The 24,792-nt window shown below is 45.1% G+C and overlaps 12 protein-coding genes across 12 annotated transcripts; 6 read left to right on the forward strand and 6 right to left on the reverse strand.

Annotated features, from left to right (window-relative positions):
* Positions 1–1,597: 1,597 nt before the first annotated feature.
* BGW36DRAFT_356971 (mitochondrial ATPase inhibitor, IATP-domain-containing protein) lies at positions 1,598–2,091 on the forward strand (the record flags this gene model as incomplete). Its single annotated transcript, XM_046213832.1, has 4 exons — positions 1,598–1,734; positions 1,799–1,864; positions 1,922–1,987; positions 2,052–2,091. 4 exons carry the CDS (start codon positions 1,598–1,600, stop codon positions 2,089–2,091), a joined length of 309 nt encoding a protein of 102 aa, XP_046074014.1.
* Positions 2,092–2,359: 268 nt separating this feature from the next.
* On the reverse strand, positions 2,360–4,398 carry BGW36DRAFT_395451 (glycosyl hydrolase family 76-domain-containing protein; the record flags this gene model as incomplete). The annotated part of the gene is made up of 2 exons (XM_046218041.1): positions 2,360–3,990; positions 4,371–4,398. 2 exons carry the CDS (start codon positions 4,396–4,398, stop codon positions 2,360–2,362), a joined length of 1,659 nt encoding a protein of 552 aa, XP_046074015.1.
* Positions 4,399–5,191: 793 nt separating this feature from the next.
* Positions 5,192–5,723, reverse strand: BGW36DRAFT_395432 (uncharacterized protein; the record flags this gene model as incomplete). Its single annotated transcript, XM_046218040.1, has 2 exons — positions 5,192–5,422; positions 5,484–5,723. 2 exons carry the CDS (start codon positions 5,721–5,723, stop codon positions 5,192–5,194), a joined length of 471 nt encoding a protein of 156 aa, XP_046074016.1.
* Positions 5,724–6,196: 473 nt separating this feature from the next.
* On the reverse strand, positions 6,197–7,283 carry BGW36DRAFT_356974 (Bax inhibitor family protein; the record flags this gene model as incomplete). Its single annotated transcript, XM_046213833.1, has 2 exons — positions 6,197–6,680; positions 6,739–7,283. 2 exons carry the CDS (start codon positions 7,281–7,283, stop codon positions 6,197–6,199), a joined length of 1,029 nt encoding a protein of 342 aa, XP_046074017.1.
* Positions 7,284–7,528: 245 nt separating this feature from the next.
* Positions 7,529–8,546, forward strand: BGW36DRAFT_316120 (protein cgi121). Its single transcript, XM_046212555.1, has 3 exons — positions 7,529–7,762; positions 7,818–7,940; positions 7,994–8,546. The coding sequence occupies exons 1-3, from the start codon at positions 7,607–7,609 to the stop codon at positions 8,303–8,305; spliced, it is 591 nt and encodes a 196-aa protein (XP_046074018.1). The 5' UTR covers positions 7,529–7,606; the 3' UTR covers positions 8,306–8,546.
* Positions 8,547–10,312: 1,766 nt separating this feature from the next.
* On the forward strand, positions 10,313–11,112 carry BGW36DRAFT_425143 (dienelactone hydrolase family protein; the record flags this gene model as incomplete). Its single annotated transcript, XM_046220073.1, has 2 exons — positions 10,313–10,409; positions 10,484–11,112. 2 exons carry the CDS (start codon positions 10,313–10,315, stop codon positions 11,110–11,112), a joined length of 726 nt encoding a protein of 241 aa, XP_046074019.1.
* Positions 11,113–12,045: 933 nt separating this feature from the next.
* Positions 12,046–13,013, reverse strand: BGW36DRAFT_446842 (class II aldolase and Adducin N-terminal domain-containing protein; the record flags this gene model as incomplete). The annotated part of the gene is made up of 4 exons (XM_046221710.1): positions 12,046–12,452; positions 12,534–12,575; positions 12,629–12,894; positions 12,958–13,013. The coding sequence occupies 4 exons, from the start codon at positions 13,011–13,013 to the stop codon at positions 12,046–12,048; spliced, it is 771 nt and encodes a 256-aa protein (XP_046074020.1).
* Positions 13,014–14,392: 1,379 nt separating this feature from the next.
* On the forward strand, positions 14,393–17,330 carry BGW36DRAFT_373859 (C6 transcription factor). The gene is made up of 9 exons (XM_046215629.1): positions 14,393–14,530; positions 14,625–14,725; positions 14,842–15,086; positions 15,142–15,645; positions 15,714–15,906; positions 15,975–16,121; positions 16,183–16,667; positions 16,732–16,941; positions 17,014–17,330. Exons 1-9 carry the CDS (start codon positions 14,420–14,422, stop codon positions 17,202–17,204), a joined length of 2,187 nt encoding a protein of 728 aa, XP_046074021.1. The 5' UTR covers positions 14,393–14,419; the 3' UTR covers positions 17,205–17,330.
* Positions 17,331–18,255: 925 nt separating this feature from the next.
* BGW36DRAFT_373861 (uncharacterized protein) lies at positions 18,256–19,173 on the reverse strand. The gene has a single exon (XM_046215630.1). The coding sequence runs from the start codon at positions 19,152–19,154 to the stop codon at positions 18,381–18,383; it is 774 nt and encodes a 257-aa protein (XP_046074022.1). The 5' UTR covers positions 19,155–19,173; the 3' UTR covers positions 18,256–18,380.
* A 697-nt stretch (positions 19,174–19,870) lies between these two features.
* Positions 19,871–20,866, forward strand: BGW36DRAFT_425147 (uncharacterized protein; the record flags this gene model as incomplete). Its single annotated transcript, XM_046220074.1, has 1 exon — positions 19,871–20,866. The coding sequence occupies one exon, from the start codon at positions 19,871–19,873 to the stop codon at positions 20,864–20,866; it is 996 nt and encodes a 331-aa protein (XP_046074023.1).
* Positions 20,867–21,570: 704 nt separating this feature from the next.
* Positions 21,571–22,590, reverse strand: BGW36DRAFT_356981 (uncharacterized protein; the record flags this gene model as incomplete). Its single annotated transcript, XM_046213834.1, has 1 exon — positions 21,571–22,590. The coding sequence occupies one exon, from the start codon at positions 22,588–22,590 to the stop codon at positions 21,571–21,573; it is 1,020 nt and encodes a 339-aa protein (XP_046074024.1).
* An 884-nt stretch (positions 22,591–23,474) lies between these two features.
* BGW36DRAFT_405585 (uncharacterized protein) lies at positions 23,475–24,500 on the forward strand (the record flags this gene model as incomplete). The annotated part of the gene is made up of 1 exon (XM_046218973.1): positions 23,475–24,500. One exon carries the CDS (start codon positions 23,475–23,477, stop codon positions 24,498–24,500), a length of 1,026 nt encoding a protein of 341 aa, XP_046074025.1.
* Between the last annotated feature and the right edge of the window lie 292 nt (positions 24,501–24,792).

Raw genomic sequence — 24,792 nt, forward strand, 5'->3', positions numbered from 1 at the left:
ACGGTCCACGCACACAGCATCAAACGCACACTGGTGAATTGTATTCAGCCCCCTTTTTCATGCACCGTCAAAACAAAAATCGAGAGTCCACGATCTCAGTGCCAGCCGATGGAATGAAGGAGAGAGCAGTAGCTGATGAAGTCTTTTTCGACGTCCTACGTCACATGGGGCGGACCCATTGCAGGCTCGTCCACGAAGTCAAGCCGACAGCGACGTGCGTGCCCAACGCCCGCATTTCGAATGCGCCAGTCTCAAAACAATGGCAAACAGCGAAACGGAGGCGATGCGATTCACCAGGCTGTCTCGCGAGACGGCCCAGCGCCGATGTTGACGGTGGTTGTCGGGAGGGGTGGAGAAGGGGCACAAGGAGGAGGGGATGGCGGCTCACCTTAATGGACAACGCGTACAGAGACGAAGGGCAGAAGTAGACTGTGGTGGTCTGGGGGGGATGGAGAGTATAGAGGCGGGACAGGGGGGTTTGTTGCGAGTAAAGGGTGGATGGAATGGAAGTCTGGCGGTGTGAAAAGTGTCTAGGGGAGAGGGGGAGATGGAAGTTGTATCAGAGGCGGAGGATTTGATGTGTTTTTGGGCGAGTTGGAGTTGGGGATTATTATTGAGACGAGCTGGCGTTTGGCGCTTGGCTGTGGGAATTGCAGCTGGGCCAAGCGGATATCGCCCTGGCCAGTGGCGGAGCAGATCAGTCGGGCTGCCGCCTGCTGATTGGCCTGTGTGGCAGGCGGTCAGCGCTGCCGGCCGTGGAGAAGCGAGGGTTGGCGTGCCCTTACGGGTTATAAACAGTCAACAACTGACACACACGCCCGTGTTATGATTACTTGGTATTGAGGAGGATTAGGGTATTATTGGTCGTTATCATTGCTATTATTATTGTTCAGTCTGGATTGCACCCGAGCCCCCGACAAGTGTGTCGACTGTTGAGTTGCCCCTCTAATTTGGCAGCCTCACTTCTGTGTGGTTCTGTGGGCCAATAACCCCTCTCTGGCCCTCTAGACTGCCCCCCGTTCAGACACTGGCCCTGCGGCTGGTTGGCCAGCAGCAGCGTCCTCTTGTACCACGCCTGCGCGTATGATGGTTATGATCGTTCAAGAGCAGTAGTTCCTGTAATTTCCTGCGTCGCAAGGCTGACAGCCTAGAATAAACGTGAGGATGGCGCGTTCAGCTGAGGCGTTTTGTCAGAGCTGGTGTGAGCGGACTCATGATCATCGGAACAACCAAGCCACCAGCCTTCACTCTCATTGTATACAGATAAGAACAAAAAACACGGCTGGCACCTGACCCGGCAGAATTATCACAAGTGGCGTTGAGAATTGATATCATTTTTTTGGCAGCTCATTCGCCTTCAGCGACACAGCCAGCCATAGCCGAAATCTCGGTAGGGCTGCAAACACGCCAAACACTTCAATCACCTGATGTGGGCCGTGGCTGCCTGGGTGCCTGGTCGCTGCCCGCTAACGTCATCTGTCGAGTACTTCCGTAGTCAACCTATCAACCAGTCAATTACCTACCTATCACAGCACATACGACCCGATCATTCCTCCTTCTTTCTCCCGAGAATCATATCTCTTCCCCTGCGTTCAAAATGTTCCGCAACTCCGTTTCCCGACCGTTGCTTCGCGTCAACCAGACCCTCGTTGCTAGACGCTCGTTCTCCGCTGTTGCCGTCAGAATGGCCGAAGGAGACACTGGCGCTCCTAGGCCCGGTGGTGTCCAGTCAAGGTATGCCCATTCAATTCTCTCTCTTTAGAGTCGTTCTCGGCTAACGATGTGTGCTTTATAATAGTGACTCCTTTACCAAGCGCGAAGCTGCCTCGGAGAGCATGTATGTCAAGGAGAAGGAACTTGAGAAGTGAGTGATCATGTAGTGCTTTGCGGGACGAGCTAGGCTAAAGAATTGTCGAAACAGACTCAAGCAGCTTAAGGCGAAGCTGAAGGAGCAGAGACGCCACCTTGACGAGCTTGACAAGCACATGTATGCCTTCATTCTTTGTTCGATGAATTACAAGAGGATTGAATGCTAACTTCTGACCCCCCAGTGACGAACTTACCAAGGAACAAGGAGGCGAGAAGAACTAAACTGATCATCGAGGCTCCTGTCTAGGCAGACAGCGGATATTTCTCATCCATCCCCACTCATCCCACTGTTTCATTATTATCAAGGCTTCGATGTAAATCTGTCCTGTATACCGATACAATTGAATGAAAAATATAGCGAAATTACGCATACTGAGACCTGACCTAAAGCTTCTGCAGACTAGACCTCCAGGGCCTAGTTAATATATACAATGTAGAACGAATACACCGGTGTCCTTCCCCTTAGCAATCATAATGATAGAAGAATGCATCACCTACTCTCAACGAGGAACGGTGATGTTTGCCATTGATACCAAGCTCGCACCACTGCCAGACCCCCGGATTGTGTCTCCACAGTCCGGCCTCGGCCACGGTCATTAACATCGCGCATCGTCCTGCTCTGACTCGCATCATCCTGGTTACGGAGCAGTGTTGAGTCCATTTTTGTTGCCATGCCTTCGTCGGGTCCAGCCTGCTTTGTCAGATCTGTTTGTATTTCTTTAAGCAATCCGACCAGCCGATCTGACCCCTTCCCCCTCTGTCCGAAATTACTGTAATCTAAAGCCCCGTATGGTAATGATGAATCCAGACCTGCTGCACTTCTCGTAGGGTGCAAGCGACCCCACCACATGCCAAATTTGCCCTTCTCATTTCTCGTTGCCAAAGCCGCTCGAGCATTATGAGCAATCCACGATCTGTAGCTTGCGCATCGGTCTAAATGCCACTCATTGAATAATTCCCGTCGTTTGTCTGGCGATGTTTCGATAGTTGTGCTCTCTAGCAGAAATCTCTCTTCTTCTGGTCTAAGGAAATGGCAGAATTCAGCAAGGTGGTGGAAGAATATCCCTTTAAAAGTTTGACCATCTTGCGAACAATCGCCGTGCGCGTCACATATTTCTTCGAGTACACCGTCTCTCCCTAGGCCAGTCCAGCGACGTTCATCTGTGTCATACCATCCAGTAGCCCTAATCACTCGTTCTACTAACTCATGCCCGTCGTCGAGATATTCCTGCTCGGCTGTAGCTAACCACAGACCTCTCAACCCGCTCAAAATGACGCCTTGGTTATAAGTGTAAACCATTGTATTGAGTTCGTCGCATTTCTTAGATCCAGGGTTGCCAATACCTCGGTATCCGCTGATATGAAATCCGTCCGCATAGAGGCCGCCAAACCCGGTCATGTTTGAGTCTTTCAACCACTGATAACCACGTACTGCTGCTGCTAGATGGTTGGGGTCATGTACCTGACAGTTCCCTGAAGATAGAAAAGGCGAGCCAATAGGATCGCCCGTGAAGTACAAGTACATCCCAATACTCGCGGAGATAAATAGTTCATTGGTAATGGCATTCTTATACGGAAGTAAATATGGATTCCATATCATTCCGCCACCACAGAGGTCGCTGTCCCATCCGGTGGAAGCCAATTCATAAAACACTCGAGCTCGATGCGCCGCAGGTACTCGTAGCTGTGTTCCGTGCCATGACCTTTGAAATGTGGTAAAGTTCCTCGAGTCATAATGTAGTTCGGAGTGTAGATTCTGAAACTTGATACTCTCCAACCAACCAAGAACAACCCAGAGCATGTCGTCAAAGGCTTGCATGCGAAGACTGAATGCATTCTCTCCAAAGTAAAACGCAGAAACCTGGTCAAAAAAGCGATTGATCAGATTCTCATGTGCTAGTGTCTCCTCAAACAAAAACCCGGTTTCTGAAGAATACAAGTCCAGGTCTGGAGCAGTAGAGGTCAATGCCGACAAGGCGCCCCATACTTGAGTGCCTATAACGGCAGCCGTCCAGTCGATTGCATCGGGCCAAGTTCCAAGCCATTGCTGGAAATAGCTGCCTTGCATTATATCGAGAGCAGATATCATGTCCTTTAGCGTCTGTTCTGGAGAGTCCAAGGCTAGTTGATGGTTTGCCTTGTCTAGGTTGATAGGAACTTGTGCGTTCGGCAGAGCGTAAGATATGATGCCAATCGAGTGAGTAAGGAGTGGCACAGCCACTAAGCGTGAGATGCACAGCATGATCGGAGGAGCACGCATTTGCATTGAGTAGAGAGACAATATGTTGTTGGCCACAGGTTCGCTGGTTATCTTGATTCTAATCCATCACTCGACGACATCCCCTTCACGGCTTCCGGGGCAATTGAGTGGCAGCCCGATGGTGGGGGAAGACACGCTTAAACATCGGACTATGGGATATACCAATGCTGATAGTGGCGAGTGAGAATGAATATAGTCCAACAAGGGAGATGCGGCTACGAAGCAACAACCAAGGCTAGACTCGAAGTTGGCGGTGATATCCGTCGCATGCATGCACTGCGGGGAAACGGGGCTGGTCTTGATCGGGTTTAGCGCTATGTATTTCGACTTCTCAGCCCTCTCCCCATCTGGAGTGGGCTCCCTTTCAATTAGCCTTCTTGACAGATTGAGGAGGCCCAGGTGCTGCATCAGATCAGCGCGCGGGTCGCGTGACAGTGCTGTTGACAAGTTTTTGAAACAGTTGCGTATACTTTGGTTGGATCACGAACAAATCTCCCTGTCCCCTTCTTCGCACCCACATCTCTCACTGCGCATTTGACAAGGATGTATACATTCATGTACGTATACAATTAGAATAGTGCCAACTGCTATATGGGTAGCTTGAAAATAAGGCAATCTATTTCTGCATTTCTGGAACGCTAATTTTATAAGTACTATGTCATCGGCTCTTCAAGAGATGTCCTGATTATAGGTTACATTTCTCTTTTCTTAATATACTGTACTTTGAGATGATTAACAATCTCTTCAGTAAAAGTAAGTTTGCCATTCATGGATCATGCCCTTGATCATGTTCATTCTCATTGGTCCTATCAAATATCCGAATTTCAAGCCTGCTGCAGTCATTAGCCAAGCCCGATAAACCGTGACAACAGAGACTTACAGATTGCCTTAATATCTTGCGTGCCGACAGAAATCTCATCTTGAACTGACTTTCTTCATTGAGAACAGGGATGTAGTTCTTGAGAGACCGTCGGCGCTCATGTAAAATACCTTTTCCTGCGCCATAAATTGATATTCATTCGCGAGGTGAACAAAAAAACCGCAAATCACGTATCCCCCTTTCTAATCCCTTCCATTGTCAGCTTCAGGACTGCGACTGCGGTCGCGGCTTCTGCTTCGTGCCCTTCCACCTCGGCCACCCTTTTGCGCTCCTCCTTTGCCCTTTGCGCCTGGAGGAGGTCGGACAAAGGCATAGTCTACATGAATAGTTTGGTCGAGCAATTTGGTACCGTCGAGGGCTTTAATAGCAGCGCTTGCTTCGGGGAGTGTCGAATATTCAATCAGAGCATAGCCCTAGAGCAGTCAGTATACCTAATATTGGAAAGCATAATGAGAATCGATGCGCCAATCTTACCTTGACATAACCCGTGCGGCGGTCAAGGTTCAGGTTGAAATTTTTGATCTCGCCGTGTTCAGCAAAGAGATCGGTAACGTCTTCCTCGGAAGCTTCTTCGTGGATGTTGGTCACTAGAACAATCCATCCTTCGATACTTCGGACTGCGACGGCTGCTGAATGCGTTCTTGGCTCAGGGCCTGATTGTGATGGTGCCTCGTTGTCTTGAGTGGGCGGGTCGATGTCCATTTCAGTCGCCATGGTGGTTATTCGGGAGGATAATATGTTGTGAGTGCGTAGTTTTTGTTGGAAGCAGAATTAATGAAATTGAAGAGAGGATCAATGAAAGAGCGGCGTGGTAGGATTAGACACTGATGTTTGGTCGCGGGCCACGAGGTTCAGGAAGCTTTAGAACTTAGCCGACAACGGATCGCGCTTTTCCTATTTCGGATGTCTATAATCCGAGACTCTCAGAATGAGATGTCTGCTTCTAGAGCTTCGGATACTGAAATGAAATGTACCAATAAAGATTTAAAGGATATAGATTATGTTTATCTTTTTATTCTAATCATTCTAGTTTTTGCCAAGCGACTTTGTTGTGATTATACTATTTACATCGACCCGCCTACCAGCTAGCGAGCATGTGAACTACTGGTATTTCCTGATCATAATACATAAAGAGATGAAAGAAAGGAGATGTTTCGAAAAGAAAGGGATATGAGTGGTGATGCTTCTTAGCGTCTATTGTTGCGTTGCATGCCAAGGATCTGCACCATGCGAACGAAGATATTGATAAAGTCGAGCTCAAGGCTAACGCTCTCATTGACCGGATCTCTGCGGACCAGGCCACGCTCGGCAAGGCGGGCGTGGTACAGGATGCGCTGGATGTCATATAGAGTAAACCCACCAAAGACAGCCAGTCCACCATACAACCAGATTCGCTCAGACCACATCAATGTGCGAGCGGCGGTAGCAGGAAGAACCAGCGGGGCAAAGCCGGAAAGAGCGACAACAGCAACGCCGGCCAAGAGAGGGCCACCGAGGTACAAGTACTTCTCCTGCTTGGCAGTGGCACCGACAAAGGCAATCGAACCCATCATGCCAACGGTGTAGAGACCAGCGCGAGCGAGCAGAGCAGGGGACAAGAACATCAACGGCGACAAAAGAGCAGCTTGTGTAACGTTGAAACCGGTCCATAGGGCGTACTTAAGCATGTAACTAAAAAGGATATTTAGTCAGTAATGATAAACATATGATGGAAAATAGTGACGCTTACTTCTCAGGTGGGGTATACATCGTTCCATACATGGTACCAATGCTAGCAACTAAGCCCAAGCCAACAACAGCCCACGGGTTAGTTGCCATCAGTCGAACCGACCATCCGCTGGTATGCAAAGCTCGGGCAGCAACAGCGATAATACCAAGACCCAGGCCAGTGTGCATAAATGTTTCATTCAGGTACTTCCTCTCATAAATCGGCATTCCGCCATCTTCGCGGGTTTCGCGGTTGAAGATCAAGTTTGTGGCGAGGATAGTTCCACCGACAATTGCAGCACCGTACAGTAGCTTTTGAGTCATATCACCCTGGTTGGGTGCGCGATACGTCTCTTGCATGTAATTGCGACGGAAGGTATTCTGAAAGGTCTGTTTTGATCGGACTAGAATAGACGATGGGACGGTCGCTGTTGATGGCTTGGGTGCAGAAGAGCTCTTGAAAGGCGATGCATTGTGAATGTATCGAATGTTGAGATTTGCCCCTCGAGGTGTTGCTTGTTTGAGGGCTGCCGTAACGGCGAACGGCCGTCTCAACATGAAGGCCATGGCGGAATGAGCGCGATGGAGACAAATTCGAGATAGACAAAGCAGTACGCGATGGGTTTCGTTGAAGGGGAGCTCTTTTCAACGCGCGCTCACTTCATAAGTAGTGGCTGAGGAACGGAGTTAGCAAAAGTGACGTCCGCTGCTCCCGGCACGAACGTTCCAGAAGTGGCAAGTAGATCCCACGTGACCGGCGTCAGAAATATGGTTACATAATCACCAAAAACCCGAATATTGAAACCATCTATGTATTATTGGCTGCAGTATCTTGAGGGCAGATGCTAAGCGTATTACATTTAGAATAAACCAGATAACTGCATATCACGATGTCGTTTTTGGAGACTGCCCATTTATCCCATCTTCCACAGGACACCCCGGTCCATGTGGCTCTCTACAAAGATCTTAAAAACGCAAGTTATCTGAAGGAACAACTTATATCAGGAAACACAAAGTTTCAGTATGCTTTTCTAGATGCAAGCACGGTGCGTCGGCTGTTCCTCTCACAATAGATTGGCCCAGCATCTAATTTATTAATAGATCTTGTCGCGTCAACATGTCTTTGCGGCAGTTTTCAGGGCTGTGAATGACTACTTGAATGGTCGACTGAGGTCTCATAATGTCCACTCCGAAATAGTTGTCTCTCTCAGTCCTACGAATAATGTATGCATCATATTCGTAGGCTATTAGAACCCCTGATACTGACAGCTATCTAGATATCCGAATCGTTTCGCAGGTTCGGCATAACCGATGCTACCAAAGACTTGCTTGTAATCAAAGTCTCGGTGACGCCGGAAATCACACATGGGTCGGTAGCTGAGCATCTTACAAAGTCTGTGGAGGCTACCCCTGTCTCTTTTGATGACGAGACTATTTCCTCCATGTCCGATATTTCTAGAATCAGGAAGATATATAAAATCGCGCAATCTTCATCAAAGTCTGGCGATGATGCTGCCGTGAACGGACATGTCGTTCGGGAGCTGGAGGTTTCTATCATTGGTGCAATAGCGCTGCGAGGAGCGACATGATCGATTTATGAGGGTTGTGAATATAAATTAGTGACCAGCTTCCTTCTCGACAAATGTAGTATTTGGGAAATATCATTTACTTCGTGCTGCAGAAGGTCGAAATACCTAAATAATGAAAATAAGGGAGGCCATGTTCTCCTCCATAATAATTGTAACTATTAATATTCAACTGTACATATGTAGGCTATGAGTAACAAATAAGTTCGATAACAGAGCGCCACAATCAAAATATAGTTGTCACTGGCCGTGTCAAAGAAACCATACAATAATTGAATCACACAGAGATTACTAAAAAATAACTAGTAAAAATGTACTAAATGATTTAGATAACGAGATGATAAGTAACACAACTAGAGTAGAAAAGATAACTTAGGATGCCATAATATCCTAAGTAGAGATTGCTTTGCTGACCCTCTCAGAAATAATCAGAATAATTTATATTAAAAACTTATAAGAACAAGATAACTAAATATATAAAAATAGCTAAATATATCTGTCCTCTTCTCAGTATACACCTAGATACGCACCTAAGTATACACTCTCTATATATTCTATTCCCCTTCCTGTACACTGGTTACGTGACGTCATAACTCTGTGTTCCTTTACTGTAAAGTTGTGCACCGCTATAGATATTAATTGGGTATGGTATTAGCTACTTCATCAGTGACTTTTCTTCTTAGGTCTAGTTTCACTTCAGTCTCATGCAGGCTGATTTCAAAACACCTATTATCAATATATTAATCAGAAGTAATAACTATAATATTAGTATTCTATTCAGTGCCTTAGTCTTTATAGCTCATTCAATTATTTTTAGTTTTATGAGATACCACTACACCAAAGGCAAGTTCATCACCTGATAGAGTCTAAAACACACACGCTCATGAGAAGTATAAGGTACTAAGACTTCCTGTTTTCTTCCAATTAAACCAGACAAGAGCTTGCATCACTGTCATATTAGAAACTATTGTCGGCATCCCAGTCATATCACCACTCTTTATTTATATTTAATTTCTTTGTAATAGACTATTTAACGTGGAGATGTAATTATGTACGCTATATGTAACAAATACGTGTGACGATGGAGGGGTGTGATAGAAATCAATTGCTACTTTATGATTTATTATATAACGAATTATTTCTTAACTATTGATCTCGGTTGAGCGTTTATTAGCACTTAATAAGTAATTTTATCTAACTACTGATTGTATATTAATGTAACACGGTCTTGGTAAAGCCGTGTCCGGGGGTGTCTGGATAGACTGGTTGTGGGTGAGTTGAAGCTTCACTGTTCAATTTAAGACTATAGAGCAATGCTAGTAGGGTAATAATCATCAGTTTGAATATGATAGGGTTAGACGACTTTGAACCGAAGGTTATTTGAAGCTAATGAGTCTTATATTAAAAGATATGGAAAATTATATAAAAGATATCGCTTGATTCCTTCTCTTTGGTCTAAGGAATCAAGCTTATAACCCTAAGTCCCAACCTAGGTTACTAATGCCTAATCTAATCAGATACAGGCATATATTGTGAGGTGACGGTTTCATGCTTCATACCGGGGTCCCATGATATCAATTGTGATGTATCAGAATTGACTGCTCAAATATCCGAGAGACCCTCAGCCCTACCGACCTTGCCGGATTTGGCCTGCAAAAGCCTCCTAAGCTGGCCGTGTTATAAAAAGAATTTTCAAGAGAAATTATTATAATAAAATTAATTAAGCTATTCTATAGTCTTAAATCTAATTATATTTTTTATATTATGTTTAAAGGCCACAGCAAACTACCAATCAAACTTTCGGGGCGACTTGGATACATCCCTTAGCCCTATGTGGAGAAGCGGGGATAGAACGGGGACTTCGTTGGGGAAGGACCGGAATGCGGTCTTCAATTTCTTGGTAACTAGTTCTGCTATTCATGAGAAACTAGCAATTCAAATCATTATTTTTATCATTCGTCTTGGTTGTCTCTCACAATCCAGTCTTATTCATATTTGGAAACTGACACCATGTCTTCAGTCTCGGATGCTTGCTGTGCTACACCAGCCGTCAGCAATGTTTACAAACAGTTAGGGGAGTACATCCAAATTGGAGGGGAAAAGACCTGTCAGTAGTATTTAAGCCTACCTCTTATTGAAGCCTGATCTGCAGATTCTAATAGCCATGCTGGACATAAACAGATATGTATACCCCGGCACCTGACACCAAAACTGGAATAGTTTTCCTATACGACATTTTCGGTTATACGGCTCAAACAATCAAGGGCGCGGACCTTCTCGCTCAACGCACTGATTCTGTAGTCTTAATGCCCGATGTTTTCCATGGCATGCCAATGGAACTAGACGCTGTGCCTCCCAAAACAGAAGAGCAGAAAATTACGCTCCAGCAATTTTTAAAGGGCCCTGCCAATCCGGTCCTGGTCGCGGAGAAGATCTGGGATTTTGTGGACTTTGCTGAACCACAATTTCCTGATGTGGAGTCTTGGGGGGTTGTTGGACTCTGCTGGGGAGGGAAAGTGGCCACCTTGCTCTCAGGGCCGAGAACTCCCTTCAAATATAGCGCACAGGCACATCCTGCGATGTTGGATGCAAATGATGCCAAGGAAATCATCATTCCTCACTTGCTCCTAGCCTCAGGCGACGAAGACCCATCGACTGTGAAATCGTTTGCCCAAAATATGAACTCCTCACCGAATATGGTGAAATCTCAATCACAGATAGTGTCCGTACCTACAATGTTTCATGGATATATGGGTGCGCGGGTGAATTTAGACAACAAACAAAATGCTGAGGAGTACGAAAAAGGGTAGGTAATATTTTTTTAGAATAAATAACCTTTATATTTTTGAAATAAAGCTAAAGTCGTCACAGGTATTCCCGCATTGCAGAATTCTTTCAAACGTCGTTGAAGTTATGACAATCTCGATCGGCTATCATCCGGTTTTGCTTTTGCCACATGGGTCTTCGTACATGTGTACCAATCTCAACTGACGTATAGCCATTGATATTATTGTATTAATATATGAGACTACCCATGACCGCTGTCCCAATGCTAGCAATGATTACACGGCTGATAATTTTTGGCGTCGACGTGCAACACGGCAATCATTGGATTGTGTTATTGCTTTGCACACCTATGTTGCTGTTGACCTCTTGACCATTCTTAGCACGCTACAGCCTAATCTTCTCGATAGCCATTCCCACACAAACTTCGGAAATTTTATTGTAAGATATGTGGAATATTTTTTTCCTGGTCTGAAATTCACCAGCGCCAGTTCTTCCACGATTTTGAAAACCTAGTCGTCGTCTTCTCGTTCCCTTTGGCATTAGTCCCTGAATTGAGGTTAATGGAATTGGGACCGTCTTTGAAATCCTTGCAGCTATGGTTGCAGCCTCTGATAGTTACTAGGCAGATTATATTATATGCGTGGTAACTAATAGAGATAGAATGATAACTAGAAACGGTTATCTACTTGAAATTACGAATATTGAGTGCAAATTGCTGGTGGACTATAAAAACAAAAGTTGCTAGTTAATATATTCTGCTATTCTTGAACTCCAACTTTCACCTAAGTCTCCAAAATTAAAGGCATTTTCATTGATTGTGAACTGAAAAACACTACTCTTGGCTTGTAGGTTGGAAGCAGCTAGCTGCGAGTTTTTACGATTCTAGCAGGCAATAACTGAAAGCGATAACTGATAGATGGTAACTTGAATATCGAAATTCAACTCTTGATCAATAACTAGGCGAGGTTTGTGTATAGGCTTGTTGCCTCGACTTCCTGAACCCAGAGCTTCCATGGCCTCATATAAGACCACTGTGTCATTGCTGTAGAAGCAGGTATCTCTGTTTCATGTATGTACTTTATATCGGTCGCCAGCGGATGAGCAGTAGAGAGTGCGAGTGCTGAAGATTGGATTCGAGCATTCTCTGAGGTGTAAATGGCGCGAAAGACGCATTCCTCAATACTACCTCCAACGACTGTGAACCCGTGACCTCGCATTAATACTACTGCTTCAGTCAAACCACCCGAGTTGGAGGAAAAATAAGATGCTAGTTGCTTGCCGAGTTGCCTATTCCGGATAAGCAGATCGCGCACATCCCCAGTTTCGTAAAAGTCGAGTATGTCGAAATTGGGTACTTTTTTCCCTACAGGTAGTGCCTGTCAGTCGAATTTCAAACTTTTCACTGCAGCGGACCCTCGTTATGTTTGAGATAGTGAATTCTTACCAAGAAAACCAGCCAAGTGTACACATGGCTGGAGAGGCACGCCTGTAAATCCATAAGCAAAGGGTTGATATTCACACTGTCTGGTATAGACAAACCTGATATACTATAAGGAACAACATCAGGTGAGTGGCTGTGTATGATACTTTGAACATCGGAATATCTCTTATAAATCTCGCTGTGAATGAAGCGTTCAACATATCCCAATGGGCTGCCAGGGTCCACGGGTGATGCATCTTCAATATAATACTCAATAATATCGAGTCTGGATGAGACGGTAGCCGGTGCCATGCTACGACACATCAAGAATACATCGTTTCTAGTTGGATGACGGACTGAAAGGTGGCCGTATGCGTCTAAGATTCTATATCCTGTTAGTCAGATCGTTTGTGATTTCTGTTATGTACCTGCAGCCGACAATGCTTACCGATGATAATGAAGGATATGACATCCTGAGATAAATGATTTATGGAGAGATTCCATAATGCTGGCTCACTACTTGACAACTAGGAGGTAGAACTTGATTCCTGCTAGAAAGTAAGCACGACAACAGGTATAAGGCAATAATTTCTCACCATTCAGATTCAAAAAAGTCACAAATGCGGAGATCCAATAAGGCGTGAAGAAGAATTACATGCTGGTATTCTAACCCGTTGACATCCAGTATTGTCTGGTTAAAACCGAAACCAAAACTCTACCGGCGCTGCTCCACATACGAATAAATTGACTTCGACTTATTTAGTAGCCAACATTTCGAGGAATGGTATCTTGGATCTCGTTCTCTGTCCCGCTGTCCCGCTGTCCCGCCGGGGAAGAGACGGCTCAACCAAAAACGTAGTCCGTTCAGCAATAGGTCGTTGCTTAAATAAACTGTCAGATGACCTGGGTCGAAATAAACTCTTTGCATCATTCATGATCCGTCCCACAAGATCCCCGCAGAAATAAGAGGGCGCGTAAATACCAGTCCTTAATCATTCGTCTACGGGGTTCATTGACGATTTCTCCCAATAACAGAGATTATTCAATGACACCTAGCTATTTAATACGTCTAAACGCAGTTGGAAGAGCACCGAAGTTCATAATTGAATTATGCAGCCGATCCTTTTTTCTACTCTCGGTTGCTGAACAGCTCTTTGTACTTTATATACTCTCAATAGATTTTATATAAACCAAAAATTTAATCGCATTTCCTTGCATCGGTATGCCCTTTGGAGTTGGCTACTTATTCTTTCGTTTCAAAACGAGTTGCATTATTGGGAATCATACACGATTGTATTATTACAGTAACTATCATTACACGTTGTTGTGAGGATAAGGTTCTCTGAATCACCGTCCCTTTTTTTGCTGAAGAGATTCCGAACGTTCCGGTGTGTGTATACCCGAATGTACGCTGGAAACAGAACCATTTTTGGTCCAGAGTCTTAGAGTTCTGACGGCAACACCAATAATAATCAATAACAATAATTCACGTGAACCGATTCCTCAGATCCAAAGAACAACTAAGAAACCCCACTTCACATGTACATTGGACCTACGTCATTCAATTTGTACTAGGCTTTGTTAGCACTAACGATTTGGGATAAGTTCGAAATGCCCAGAGTTACAACCAGCAATATTAAAATCAACCTGGCAAAGTATAATATACAGAAATTCTGCTGTCTTACCGTTTAATAACAAATTATGGTGTAAACTTGTATATAAACATTATTAGATAGACGAATTATTTGTATTTTAAAGCTTGCATTCAAATCTAATCGAGTTTATACCAAAGCTTAAACTGTTGCTGAGTAATCTTACTAGCGCGTACAAAAGTCCATGTACATGTCCTGACTATCAACACAACTGCATATCTTGACACTCATCATCTTCCATCTATCTAACGCACTACCATGCCACCTGCGGCAGAAAGAATAGACATGGCTACAGATGACCCTAGCCAACGGGTTAAGCGTCGCCGAGTCGCTCTTGCTTGCGATGCCTGCAGAATGCGTAAATCCAAGGTGAGTTAACCTAGCATTCGGCGGACAGCTAGCCGGCTGTCAATATTTTCTTGCTTGCACATGATCTGATACTCTATTATGCTGCAATTAATAGTGCGATGGGGCTCGTCCACAATGTACAATATGCATCAGTATGGGATTTGAATGCAACTATACCCCACCGTCTTCGTGTACGAATCTACTTGTGGGAAAAGAGTATGTCGTGCTCCCTCGTCCATAAAAGAATCCATTGATATATGTTTATCTGCATATTTCAATTTCTGTTAAACGAGGTTCATTCCTTTTCTAACCTCATAATTTGGAGAGTAAAGTTATCTGCAATCCTTAGAATCGCGCATTGCCCTGCTCGAAAATCATATGGGATCTGTTAAGTCCCATCTTGTCGATTTGTCAGAATATGTTCAAGAGGACCGCAACACATTCCCTCCCGCCCGTGAAAATTGTGAATTAGGGCCTGCTACTTCAGAATCTCTGCCCGATCTTGCAAATATTGAGGACCCAATCGATGGAATGGGAGCGGTTGTTTTTGCTGATAAAGAGGATTATGGATTCTTCGGTAATGCTACTCTCCTCCGCTTTCGCCGCTTCCATCGATTAATCGCACTTGTCAGGCCCTTCATCCAACATTGCTTTCTTGCGTCATTTATATCTCACTGGCACAAATGATGTCCGTCGACAACAAAGGCCTAATCTACCTGGTACTAGATCGGGTGGTTTTGAGTTTGGATTCGTCAATGTCTCTCGCCCTCCTTCGCCCGTGGCAAAGGTTATTGGATCTTCATCTCAAAATCAGCCGCTTGATCTCTTTGCACTGCCGCCTCGCCTTGAGACATGGGAACTAGTCCAAAAGTATTTCTCAGACACTGGACTATTATTCCCATATATCTATCCGCCTACCTTCCTTGAGACATGCCAGCATGTTCTCAAAAGGAATCCGAGAAGGATTCGAAGAACATGGCTTGGACTGCTCAATATCATGCTTGCCATGGTAAAAATTACAGCCGCGCCGGAAACAAAGCCAGCGGAAATTCGTCTTGCCGAAGCTAATATGTTCTATCAACGCGCTCTTGGCCTATGCGGAAATGAGATGCTGCGTGGTACTACTATAGAAGTCGGTTAGTTTCAGCCTTTTTGAGTTTGCTTGCACCTGTTTGAAGTTACGCCAGTACTGAGAGAGATAAAGTGCAATTTTTGCTGCTCATGGGCCAATATCTTCAAGGAACTCAAAAGTCCGTGCAGGCTTGGACTATTCATGGTCTCGCTGTTAAAGCAGCTCTTCAACTTGGCCTGCATTCGAAGGATGCGGCAGGGGCATTCACACCAGCAGACCAAGAGGTTCGAAGGCGGACATGGTTTGCATGTGTCATTTTGGACCGGTACGTGAACTTTTCCTTTATCTGTTCCATCTTCATCTGTATGTTGCTTATGCGACATGTGACCGTAGCACTTTAAGTATGACTTTGGGACGTCCAGCTACGATACCCGATAACTATGTGCGATTAGAACTTCCTAAACACGATGACGACCTGGTGGTTCCTATGGTGGATCCGCGAGATGTGCAAATGAGCACATTATTTTTCAATAACACAATGTGAACATATATTCCACCCTCAATTTGTTACTAGTCTGCCAGCTAATGCGATTATGTCCAGACTATTATACAAGCAGCTTTTCGTGACCATTGACGAATTATACGATCAGAATTTAGGCTGTGAGTCGCAATTATCAGTGAGCGAAAAAATCTCCAAAATCCTTTCAATAAGTCAAACTCTTGAAGCATGGAAAACATCACTTCCTGAAGGCCTTGGTCTGGTAACAGTCCAGGAATTACAAAACGCGACACGTCCAGCCCCTGAGGAGCCGCAATTTTCTTTCAAGTTTCGAGTAATCCTTACACTTCGATATCTTCACCTTCAGGTTTTGCTTCATCGACCTATCCTAGTACAATACATTGATGCTTGCGTAGAAAGCAGCGCAAACCAACATGAACAACGAGTTCTACAGCAGATTGGGTGGAATAGCTTACAAATTTGCTCAGAAGCAGCGATGAACATTATCGACCTTGTTTATGAGGTTCTTGACTCAACAGAATGGCACAAGAGTCTGCTCGGCGCATGGTGGTTTACTCTCTATTACAGTAAGTGGGTCCTGTTGGCTCGATTGCTAGGCGATGTTAGTAAAAAATATTTAACTCAATCCAGCGTTTCATTCTGCGCTGATCCTTCGTGGTACTCTATGGGTTTGCAGAGATGGCGATCTGGCGGCAAAACCTTTGTCCTGCGGAATCGAGCAGCTCGTTCTCTACCCAAGCCGGGCTGTACAAGCGCTTTACAAATTAGATTCTGGCAATCGTATCGTAGACCGATGTCGGTACTACCTTGAGAGGCTCACAAACATATCGAATACATCAAGTATGTTCTTTATATTCTCCTGCCGTGACTGGCCCTATTGCGACTTGACGACTGACTGAAACGCCGCCACAGACGGTTCAGCTAGGTCTGACAAAAACCAAGCTGAAGCAAGTAGCTCTTTCGTTAATGCTTTCGACTCGAATATCAATTATTCGCCGTTGGGTTTGGAGTTTGGAGAATTTATGCTCGATGGTGACTTTTGGGCCGCGATGATCCAGGAGGAGCCCTCGGCAGACCAGTTCGCTGTAAATAATCCTGCATGAACTGTGCGGGTGCGATTCATTTGTTTTGTTGTACAACAGAAGCAACATATCTAATTTTCTTTCTTTAATGACCAATGTAGGAATAGCATTTCTCGGTAAATCAATGAATCTTGCTTACCTCTTCCATTTCCTATTAAAATATAACTGATATTTTTCACTATCTCTTGTAGGTTCACTATGAGGCAAATAGTACGTTGAACAGTGCTCCGAATTCAAGAAATTTCCAGGAACGGAATGCCGTTAGGATCAAGAACACCTTTCAATATCGTAGTGAAACGTAGTGTGGCTATGTTAATAGATGTGGCAATCATCGACAAAGCCAAGCTTGTGTCAGTCCTTTCATTCACAAAGTACACACCCTGCAGATAACTCTGTCTACCGGCTGTTGAGAATCTCCACAGGAGTCAACATGGGAATGACACTAAACCTGAACACACACTGAGTGACTTTCTACAAGTCCCAATTATGCTGCTCAGTGAGGATATCTTCAAGAATCCCATATGGCACGTATTGGCTTGTTTTCATGTAAGGACTTGCTTTCCGATGGACCACTGGGATTTTGGAGTCAGACAGAGTCAGAAGATATTACTTTTCGATAGAGGGTTTAGAACAACGTATCGAAGCATCAGACCAAAAAGGACTCCTACCAGTGGGACGAAATCTGCTCTGTCTCTTTCCCCATTAACTTTTGCGATAATGGTACCGATCAACAATTGATCGAGCTCAACGATCGAGACAGCCTCGCTGGGGAGGAAGCAGATTCAATGGAGGCCAAGCGATGCTTGTCACTTTTGACTAAATAGAATACCTGCCATCATATTCGAGAAGCTATCTATGGAATAGTCTGGGCAATTGGTGTTTGGGCTTGGCTATCTAATGTCACCATCTAATTAAAGCACCTGTTTAGCTCATTTTTGAATGAGTATCACTTTTTTTTGGGATCTTCTATTTACGTGGAACCCTCATATCGGGAAAATTCACGAATTTCGGTCCCTCAATTTGTGGGAGTCCATGGAATGAGATTAAAACATACTGTATGGTAGTATAATGAGGGATATGGATCATGCGAGATAAAGAGCTTAGTGCCTGTCCGCCCCAGTACCTAAGTAGGTAGGTAGGGAGCTGTACATGATTGTAATGCCTGCTTAAAACTATTCTCTTTCTCACCTTCTCTTCCTATGAAACATGGATAATACTCAGCCACATAGGCTCTCTTCGATTTTCAATCGTATCGACTGCTTTCTCAGCATCCGAGAATGGATATTTATGAGTAAAGAGATCGTCAATTTTAAGCTCGCCGTCCGCAAGCAATTTGAGTGCTTGGTTTGTATCGACTCTTGCGTTACCACGACTACTAATGAGTCGCCAGCAGTTGGCCATCATGGCCCCCATAGGGACCTTGAGTGGAGTTGGATTTCCTCCAAAGTGCACCAAAGTTCCTCCAGTAACCATGACTGGTAACAATTTACTCACAGTGTCTCCCACTGGAATGTAGTCGATTATCGCCTGAACTCCCTGTGGTGCAAACTTCCTCACACTGTCAACGATATCGATGTCGGGGTCGATAAGCGATACTATTTCCGTCGGGACCGTGCTGATAGTTTTCACCTTCTCCAATCGCTCGGGCGAACGACCAATTAGTATCAATTTGGAAATGGCGAATTGTTTTGCCAGTCGTACTGTGATGACTCCCATGGCCCCAGTCGGTGCTGTTACAACCACAGTTGAGTGTGGTGGTAAGTCTGCGAGCTTGAGAGCCTGAAGCGCGACACCAGCATCATGAGCTTTGGCAGCGGCTTCAAACGATACACTGTCAGGAAGTAGGTCTAATTGCCAATACGGAACACGAATATATTCTGCGACCCCTCCGTCATGATATATATCGTACTGGCTAGGGTTTGACAACTGTGCAAACTTTGCAAAGCCGATTAAACCGGATTCCTGGCACATCTGGTCTTTGCCATGTGTGCATACGTAGCATTTGCGACACGATACTATTGGGTGCAGACGAACTCGATCACCTGGCTTGAATTCTGAAGCGGGCACATCCTGGCCAACGATCTCGATCGTGCCACCCACTTCATGGCCAATTATGGTCGGCAATTTAGCTCGCCCCATTTTGACCATTTTCATGACTCCTGCACTGATGCCTGCTGCGACGACCTTGATGAGCACATCCGTAGGATGAAGTGTTGGGATAGGCACCTCCTCTAGTTTTGGAGGGTCCGTAGCATTTCGCACCTGCAGTGCTAACATTGTCTTCTGTTTTGTAGATTCAGCCATCGTTTGCCGGGATTGTTTTTTTAGAAATGGGGTATAAAGAAATAGCAGTGGATATTTTGCTCGAACCATTGGTAATCGGTACTCTGTCCTTTTTATATGCTGACTCCTGTGTTACCATACGTTCACGGGTAATGTAAATTCACCACGTCGGAAGGGTTTGCGGGGGTTTGCGGGGAAAGACCGGGTACAGGACCTCCAAAGATGTCCAATTTTTTACTTTATCTAAGTCATGGACGCATTGAGCGGAATATACACCATACTTAGTACTAGAGCTAGTAGCTACTTAGGCTGGAGAAAAGATACAGCGCAGTAGTGACCCATTCTTCAAAAACCTGAAATGGTAATTCATCTTTATATTCACAACTCATTGTAAATTTACCAACATGGGACCAAGACGAACTGAACCTCGCCTTGACCGCTCAGTCACCCTCAATTTTGTGGGAGATTGGGGCATGGCCAACTTTCATCGCATTTGTTCCTGGTTAACACAACAATTTTGTGATCGTGCGGGACCAGAAAGCCGAGTTGCCATTTGGAATATCAGGAACGGAGGCATCGAAGCAGTTGTAGAAGTCTTCACAGGAGAAAAGCAGTTAGCGATTGCTACGCCAGCTCAGCTTATGAGCACGGCATTGACAGGGGAAGGCATCTTCGCGCCGTATGGACCCATGCCAACACTTCGTGCTCTGGCTGTTCTTCCGCAAAACGATCGCATGATCTTGGCTATTGATTCCAAATACGGAATCAGTACATTTGAGGAGCTCCGCCGCAAAAAGCCTGCTCTTCGAATTGCGACGTCTCGCAACGACGGTACGAATTTCATCGGCTACATCGCGTTTGCCTACATGAAAGCGCATGGAATCACGGAGGAAACTCTACTATCATGGGGCGGAAAGTTCGTCACTGCAACACGTCCAGAACAGGCCTTCGAATTGGTGGTAAACGGCGAGGCGGATGCGCTTCTTCAAGAAGCCATCATGACCCCATGGTGGGAAGAGGTTGTTGAACGTCGCAAATTCATACCCCTTCCAGCTGAAGAAGACGCTCTCGATCGATTCATGAGCGAACAAGCCGGCGCCGCAACTCCTCATAAAGAACCAGTTCCTCAAGGATTCTGGAAATCACTGTCGCGGCCTCTACCAGGCCTTGATTTCTCGGATTTCGTGGTTCTGGTTCGTGAAGACCTTCCCGAAGATATTGCATATCTCCTAACCTGGAGTTTGGTGGAAACCAGGGAGATGATAGAAAGACAATACCGCCATCTGCCGCCTGAGAAAAGCCCTCTATCTTATCCACTCCAGCCCCGGAACATGGCGAGGACACCACTACCACTCCATCCAGGTGCAAAGCATTATTTCACTGAGGCAGGATATTTGTAACCACATAAACATGTTCTCTTGCTTGACTAATCATTCCCTATCAAGTCCTTACTGAAGCAATTCATTTGAATATTTTATTGAAAACCAAATTACTTTACTAAACAAATTGCTTGCTTTTCGCTGCATACCTGTACAAGGATGAATTGGAGTCCCAAAACTATGAACAAGTGCAAATATAGAATCAATAATTCCTTCAATATGTCGCTCTCTCATAAAGACTACACGGACCCGTCTACGTGACGGGAAAGAGACTTACTTGAGAACTTTGCGAAAGGATTTGAAAGATGGAATCATAGGTAAGCAGAATCCAACTAAATGTGCTGGAGACACACAAGACGCAAGTATGGTCAGTAAATTACGTTGGTACTTTCTGGCGGACCAGAACAAGCCGCACAAGACTCTGTAGTGTATGCGGAGACAGAAGACGAATTCTTCTACTTGACCGCAAACAATGGAGTAATCCCAATGATCATACGAATATACCAAAGTCACCGCCGTCACTAGTTTATCTGGTGGGGGAGGACCAAAGAGAAGGGGGCAAATATATCGTTCCTTTTGAAACGAATCCAAATTCCAATAAATGTTGATAAATATTGAATATATAACTGAATTATAATATATACCTGGTTGCAATTTCGTATTTATATTACTAAAGATTTAGTAAGTTGCGAGTTAACTTCAACAATTTGTGATTCGGTGATAAACTAGCAGCCCTTTACCTTCGCTTGCACACGTTCCCGAGCAGCAGAAACATACTCCATAGACTCCTTCTTCGCGTGTTTGGTAGCCTCTGATTTTAATGGAGTCTCCTTATTTGTCATCACAACAATATGGTAGCTTTCACCCTCACAGATGCTTGTGTAAGCACAACCTCTTGGAATACTGATGAAATCACCTGGTTCTAAATGAACTGTTCCCCGCTGACTGACTATGGTTCGCTCTCCTCGGACTTGATACTGGATTGAATCTGCTCGGCGATGGCGATGATAGACCTCGCCAGTTGAATCTACCAAGGGAAGAGCACCGATCCAGACATACGAAGTCTTGTACAGCCATTCAGTCTGGCCGGGAGATCCGACGGTCTTCATGGCATGGAGCCTATCACCTCCTTTCGCTCGGTCATTTGCTGTAAGGCTTAACAGCAGCTTCTCATCGGCAAGAGAAATAGAAATGTCGCATCCAGGAGCGCCCAAACATTCAGTCATAATCTCCTTCACATTCTCGGGCTTCCAACCATCAAACTGAATGTCTTTCGCCTCAGCAGCACGATCCACAACTCCACACTCTGTTAGGGGTGGATGGACGTAGAAGAGTAAGTGTATATCCTCGCGACCAAAATTGTCGTGCGCGATTCCAGCCGGGATATTGGAAAAATCGCCGGGACGGAGTTCCAGTGTTCCAAGTTCGGTCATCAGAGTCCGTTCACCGGCAACTTGGAACGAGAGTTCTTCAACCTCTGCATTCCGGTGGTAAAACGGCTGTCGGCACGACATTTGCTGTCGCTCAACCCTAAGAAAATCGCCTCCATAGATATCCTTCGGGGGCGTAAATGCCTTGGGGGTATAGGTAGGAGAAAAATGGGCTACAGCTAAAGGTTCCTTCTCTGACCACAACTTCATATTGGCTGGAGGCTCCGGTATATGTAGAAGAAGCTCCTCATTCCTTTGAATTTTGAGAGTGTCCTCACTCTCAGGAATGGCATCGATGATTTCGGTAATCGTCATTTTTGATGTTGGAAGCAAGAAGATCAAAAACAACTATACTCTTTTTCCTTGGGTTTGGTCGGCTCAAGACTTAGTATGAGTCTTTCCAAGACTGTTTATGAATAGTTTAAATAGTAGGTAGTTAGTATTGTCCAGTCATGCGATCATAATATGGTAAGAGCCCAGGGTGGCGAGGTTCGAGACTGACTCGTGGTCAAACATAAAGTTTCCGGGTTTCTCCTGCCACCTCTTAAGGTTGGTGAATTGAATAGGGCGTTGGGTGGTACCAATTGTCCCCTCTTTGCCGGGGGCACATCGGGACATACCTAACTTTTCCGGAATGCCGTTTTCGACAATTGTACTATTCCTCATGGCTTCAGCATTACCCATTCAGGAAACAAGAACGATGGCTGCTTTTTTGCACTATTGAGGCTAGTCAATAAACTGGCGTGGGGGTGGGCTGGGGTGCGTCATTCGATTCGCCTATAAAATTCCTGCGGGGTACATGTAGGAAATTAAACTCAGATGGAGATCCGGGGATGAAACGGCTTGGTTAAGAACATGTAGTCTTGAACGTCCGAACAGCCGGCCGGCACCTCATTGCGCCGATTTACCGACGTTTCTTACTGTTACGAGTATCGGTTAGCCTTTCAGATTCCAATGAATTTCCAGATTTTACGCACTGGAATGTACACCAAGTAGTTAACTCGACCGTTCCGTTTTTCTACTTGGGCAAAGCAAATAGAAGAGCAGAAGCAGGACAGTCTTCTGCATGTTCGGCACCAATCGCACCGGTTTGCCTAGATCGTTGTCGATAAGATGCTGACTTCAAATACTATATATTGATAAAACAACGGGGAAGGAAGCATCGCAAATCATTGTGACTTCGGGCCAAGGATTTCTCCATGTCTGAGACTTATCAAGGAAAAATATTCGATGTGCAGGCCCATGCGGTCATGCCTTCTGACTATCATAATGTGGCCAAGGCTATCGAAAGAAATACGAGTCTGACTCAACATACTACGCAAGTTATCGTCGATGATATTTGCAGCAAGTTGGCGGACAACCTGGATGGAGAAGCTCGCCGAGCAGCCCTTGGCAGCGACAATATCCAGGTGGTGACTATCAACACATTCTTCCCTCCGCTGCCACCCGAAAGAACTATTGAAATAGTTGATAGACTTAATATTTGGATGGCAGAGAGGACAATTAAAAACCCTCAACTGATTGGGATCGCCTCAATTCCACCACCTCCAGCATTGGCGAGCGCAGGCACGTCTGTTGCCTCCAAGGGAATTGAGGCCGTGCGCCGGGCGATTAATGATTTGGGCTTAAAGGGGCTTATGATGGCTTCCAACTATGATAATGTGTTCTTGGGAGACCGGGCATTCGACCCCTACTTCGCGTTAGCAGAGGAGCTTAAAGTGCCGGTAATCATCCATCCGGCTATTGATCCTGTGGAAGGACAGTACGTCCGTCGCAAGAATATTCCCACCTATACGGGGTACCTGAACGACCAGAGAACAACGCTATTCGACTTGATACTTTCAGGAGTTTACGAAAAGTTCCCAGATATTAAAATCATAGCAACCCACCTTGGAGGCGGTATTCTCACCTCGCTTGGCCGATTCAGAGCACTCTCGAATCGCTTCCCCACGGATGCATGGTACACCGACAGAGAAGGGTTCACTTTGGCTCTGCCGCACCCGGCCGAGTATTATGTGAAAAAGATTTATTACGACTGCAACAATGCAGACGCTCGAGATGTACTGCATGCGATTTCGGTTGTTGGACACAGTCATCTTTTGACGGGATCTGACTTTCCTTGGACAGACGATACATTCACTCGCCAAGTTCTCGGCCAATTAGACCCATCTCATTGTGGACCAATCGCGTATGAAAATGCAGAAATTTTATTCAATGTGCAATAATCGCATTTTTGCTTTTCATTTTCTACTTGAATCTAGTGCTCTCAAATCTAGTGACTAGTTGTTGGTTGAATTTGGGGGATCCAATAGATCATTCCGCTGACGATGAAGTGGACCTAAAATTAAGATAGACCATATTGCAGTAATAGCAATGAAGAAGATTATCGTCAACGAGACAGAAATATACAGAACTATGGCCTTGAAAATGAAAGTAAAGCACAATACTAAACTACATGTAGATATACCTGACTGGCTTGCTCGGCAATACAAGCGTGAGTTGAATAGGCTAGTTAAC

The sequence above is a fragment of the Talaromyces proteolyticus genome (genome assembly GCF_021365285.1).
Source record: "Talaromyces proteolyticus strain PMI_201 chromosome Unknown BGW36scaffold_4, whole genome shotgun sequence".
In the NCBI taxonomy this organism is placed as follows: domain Eukaryota; kingdom Fungi; phylum Ascomycota; class Eurotiomycetes; order Eurotiales; family Trichocomaceae; genus Talaromyces; species Talaromyces proteolyticus.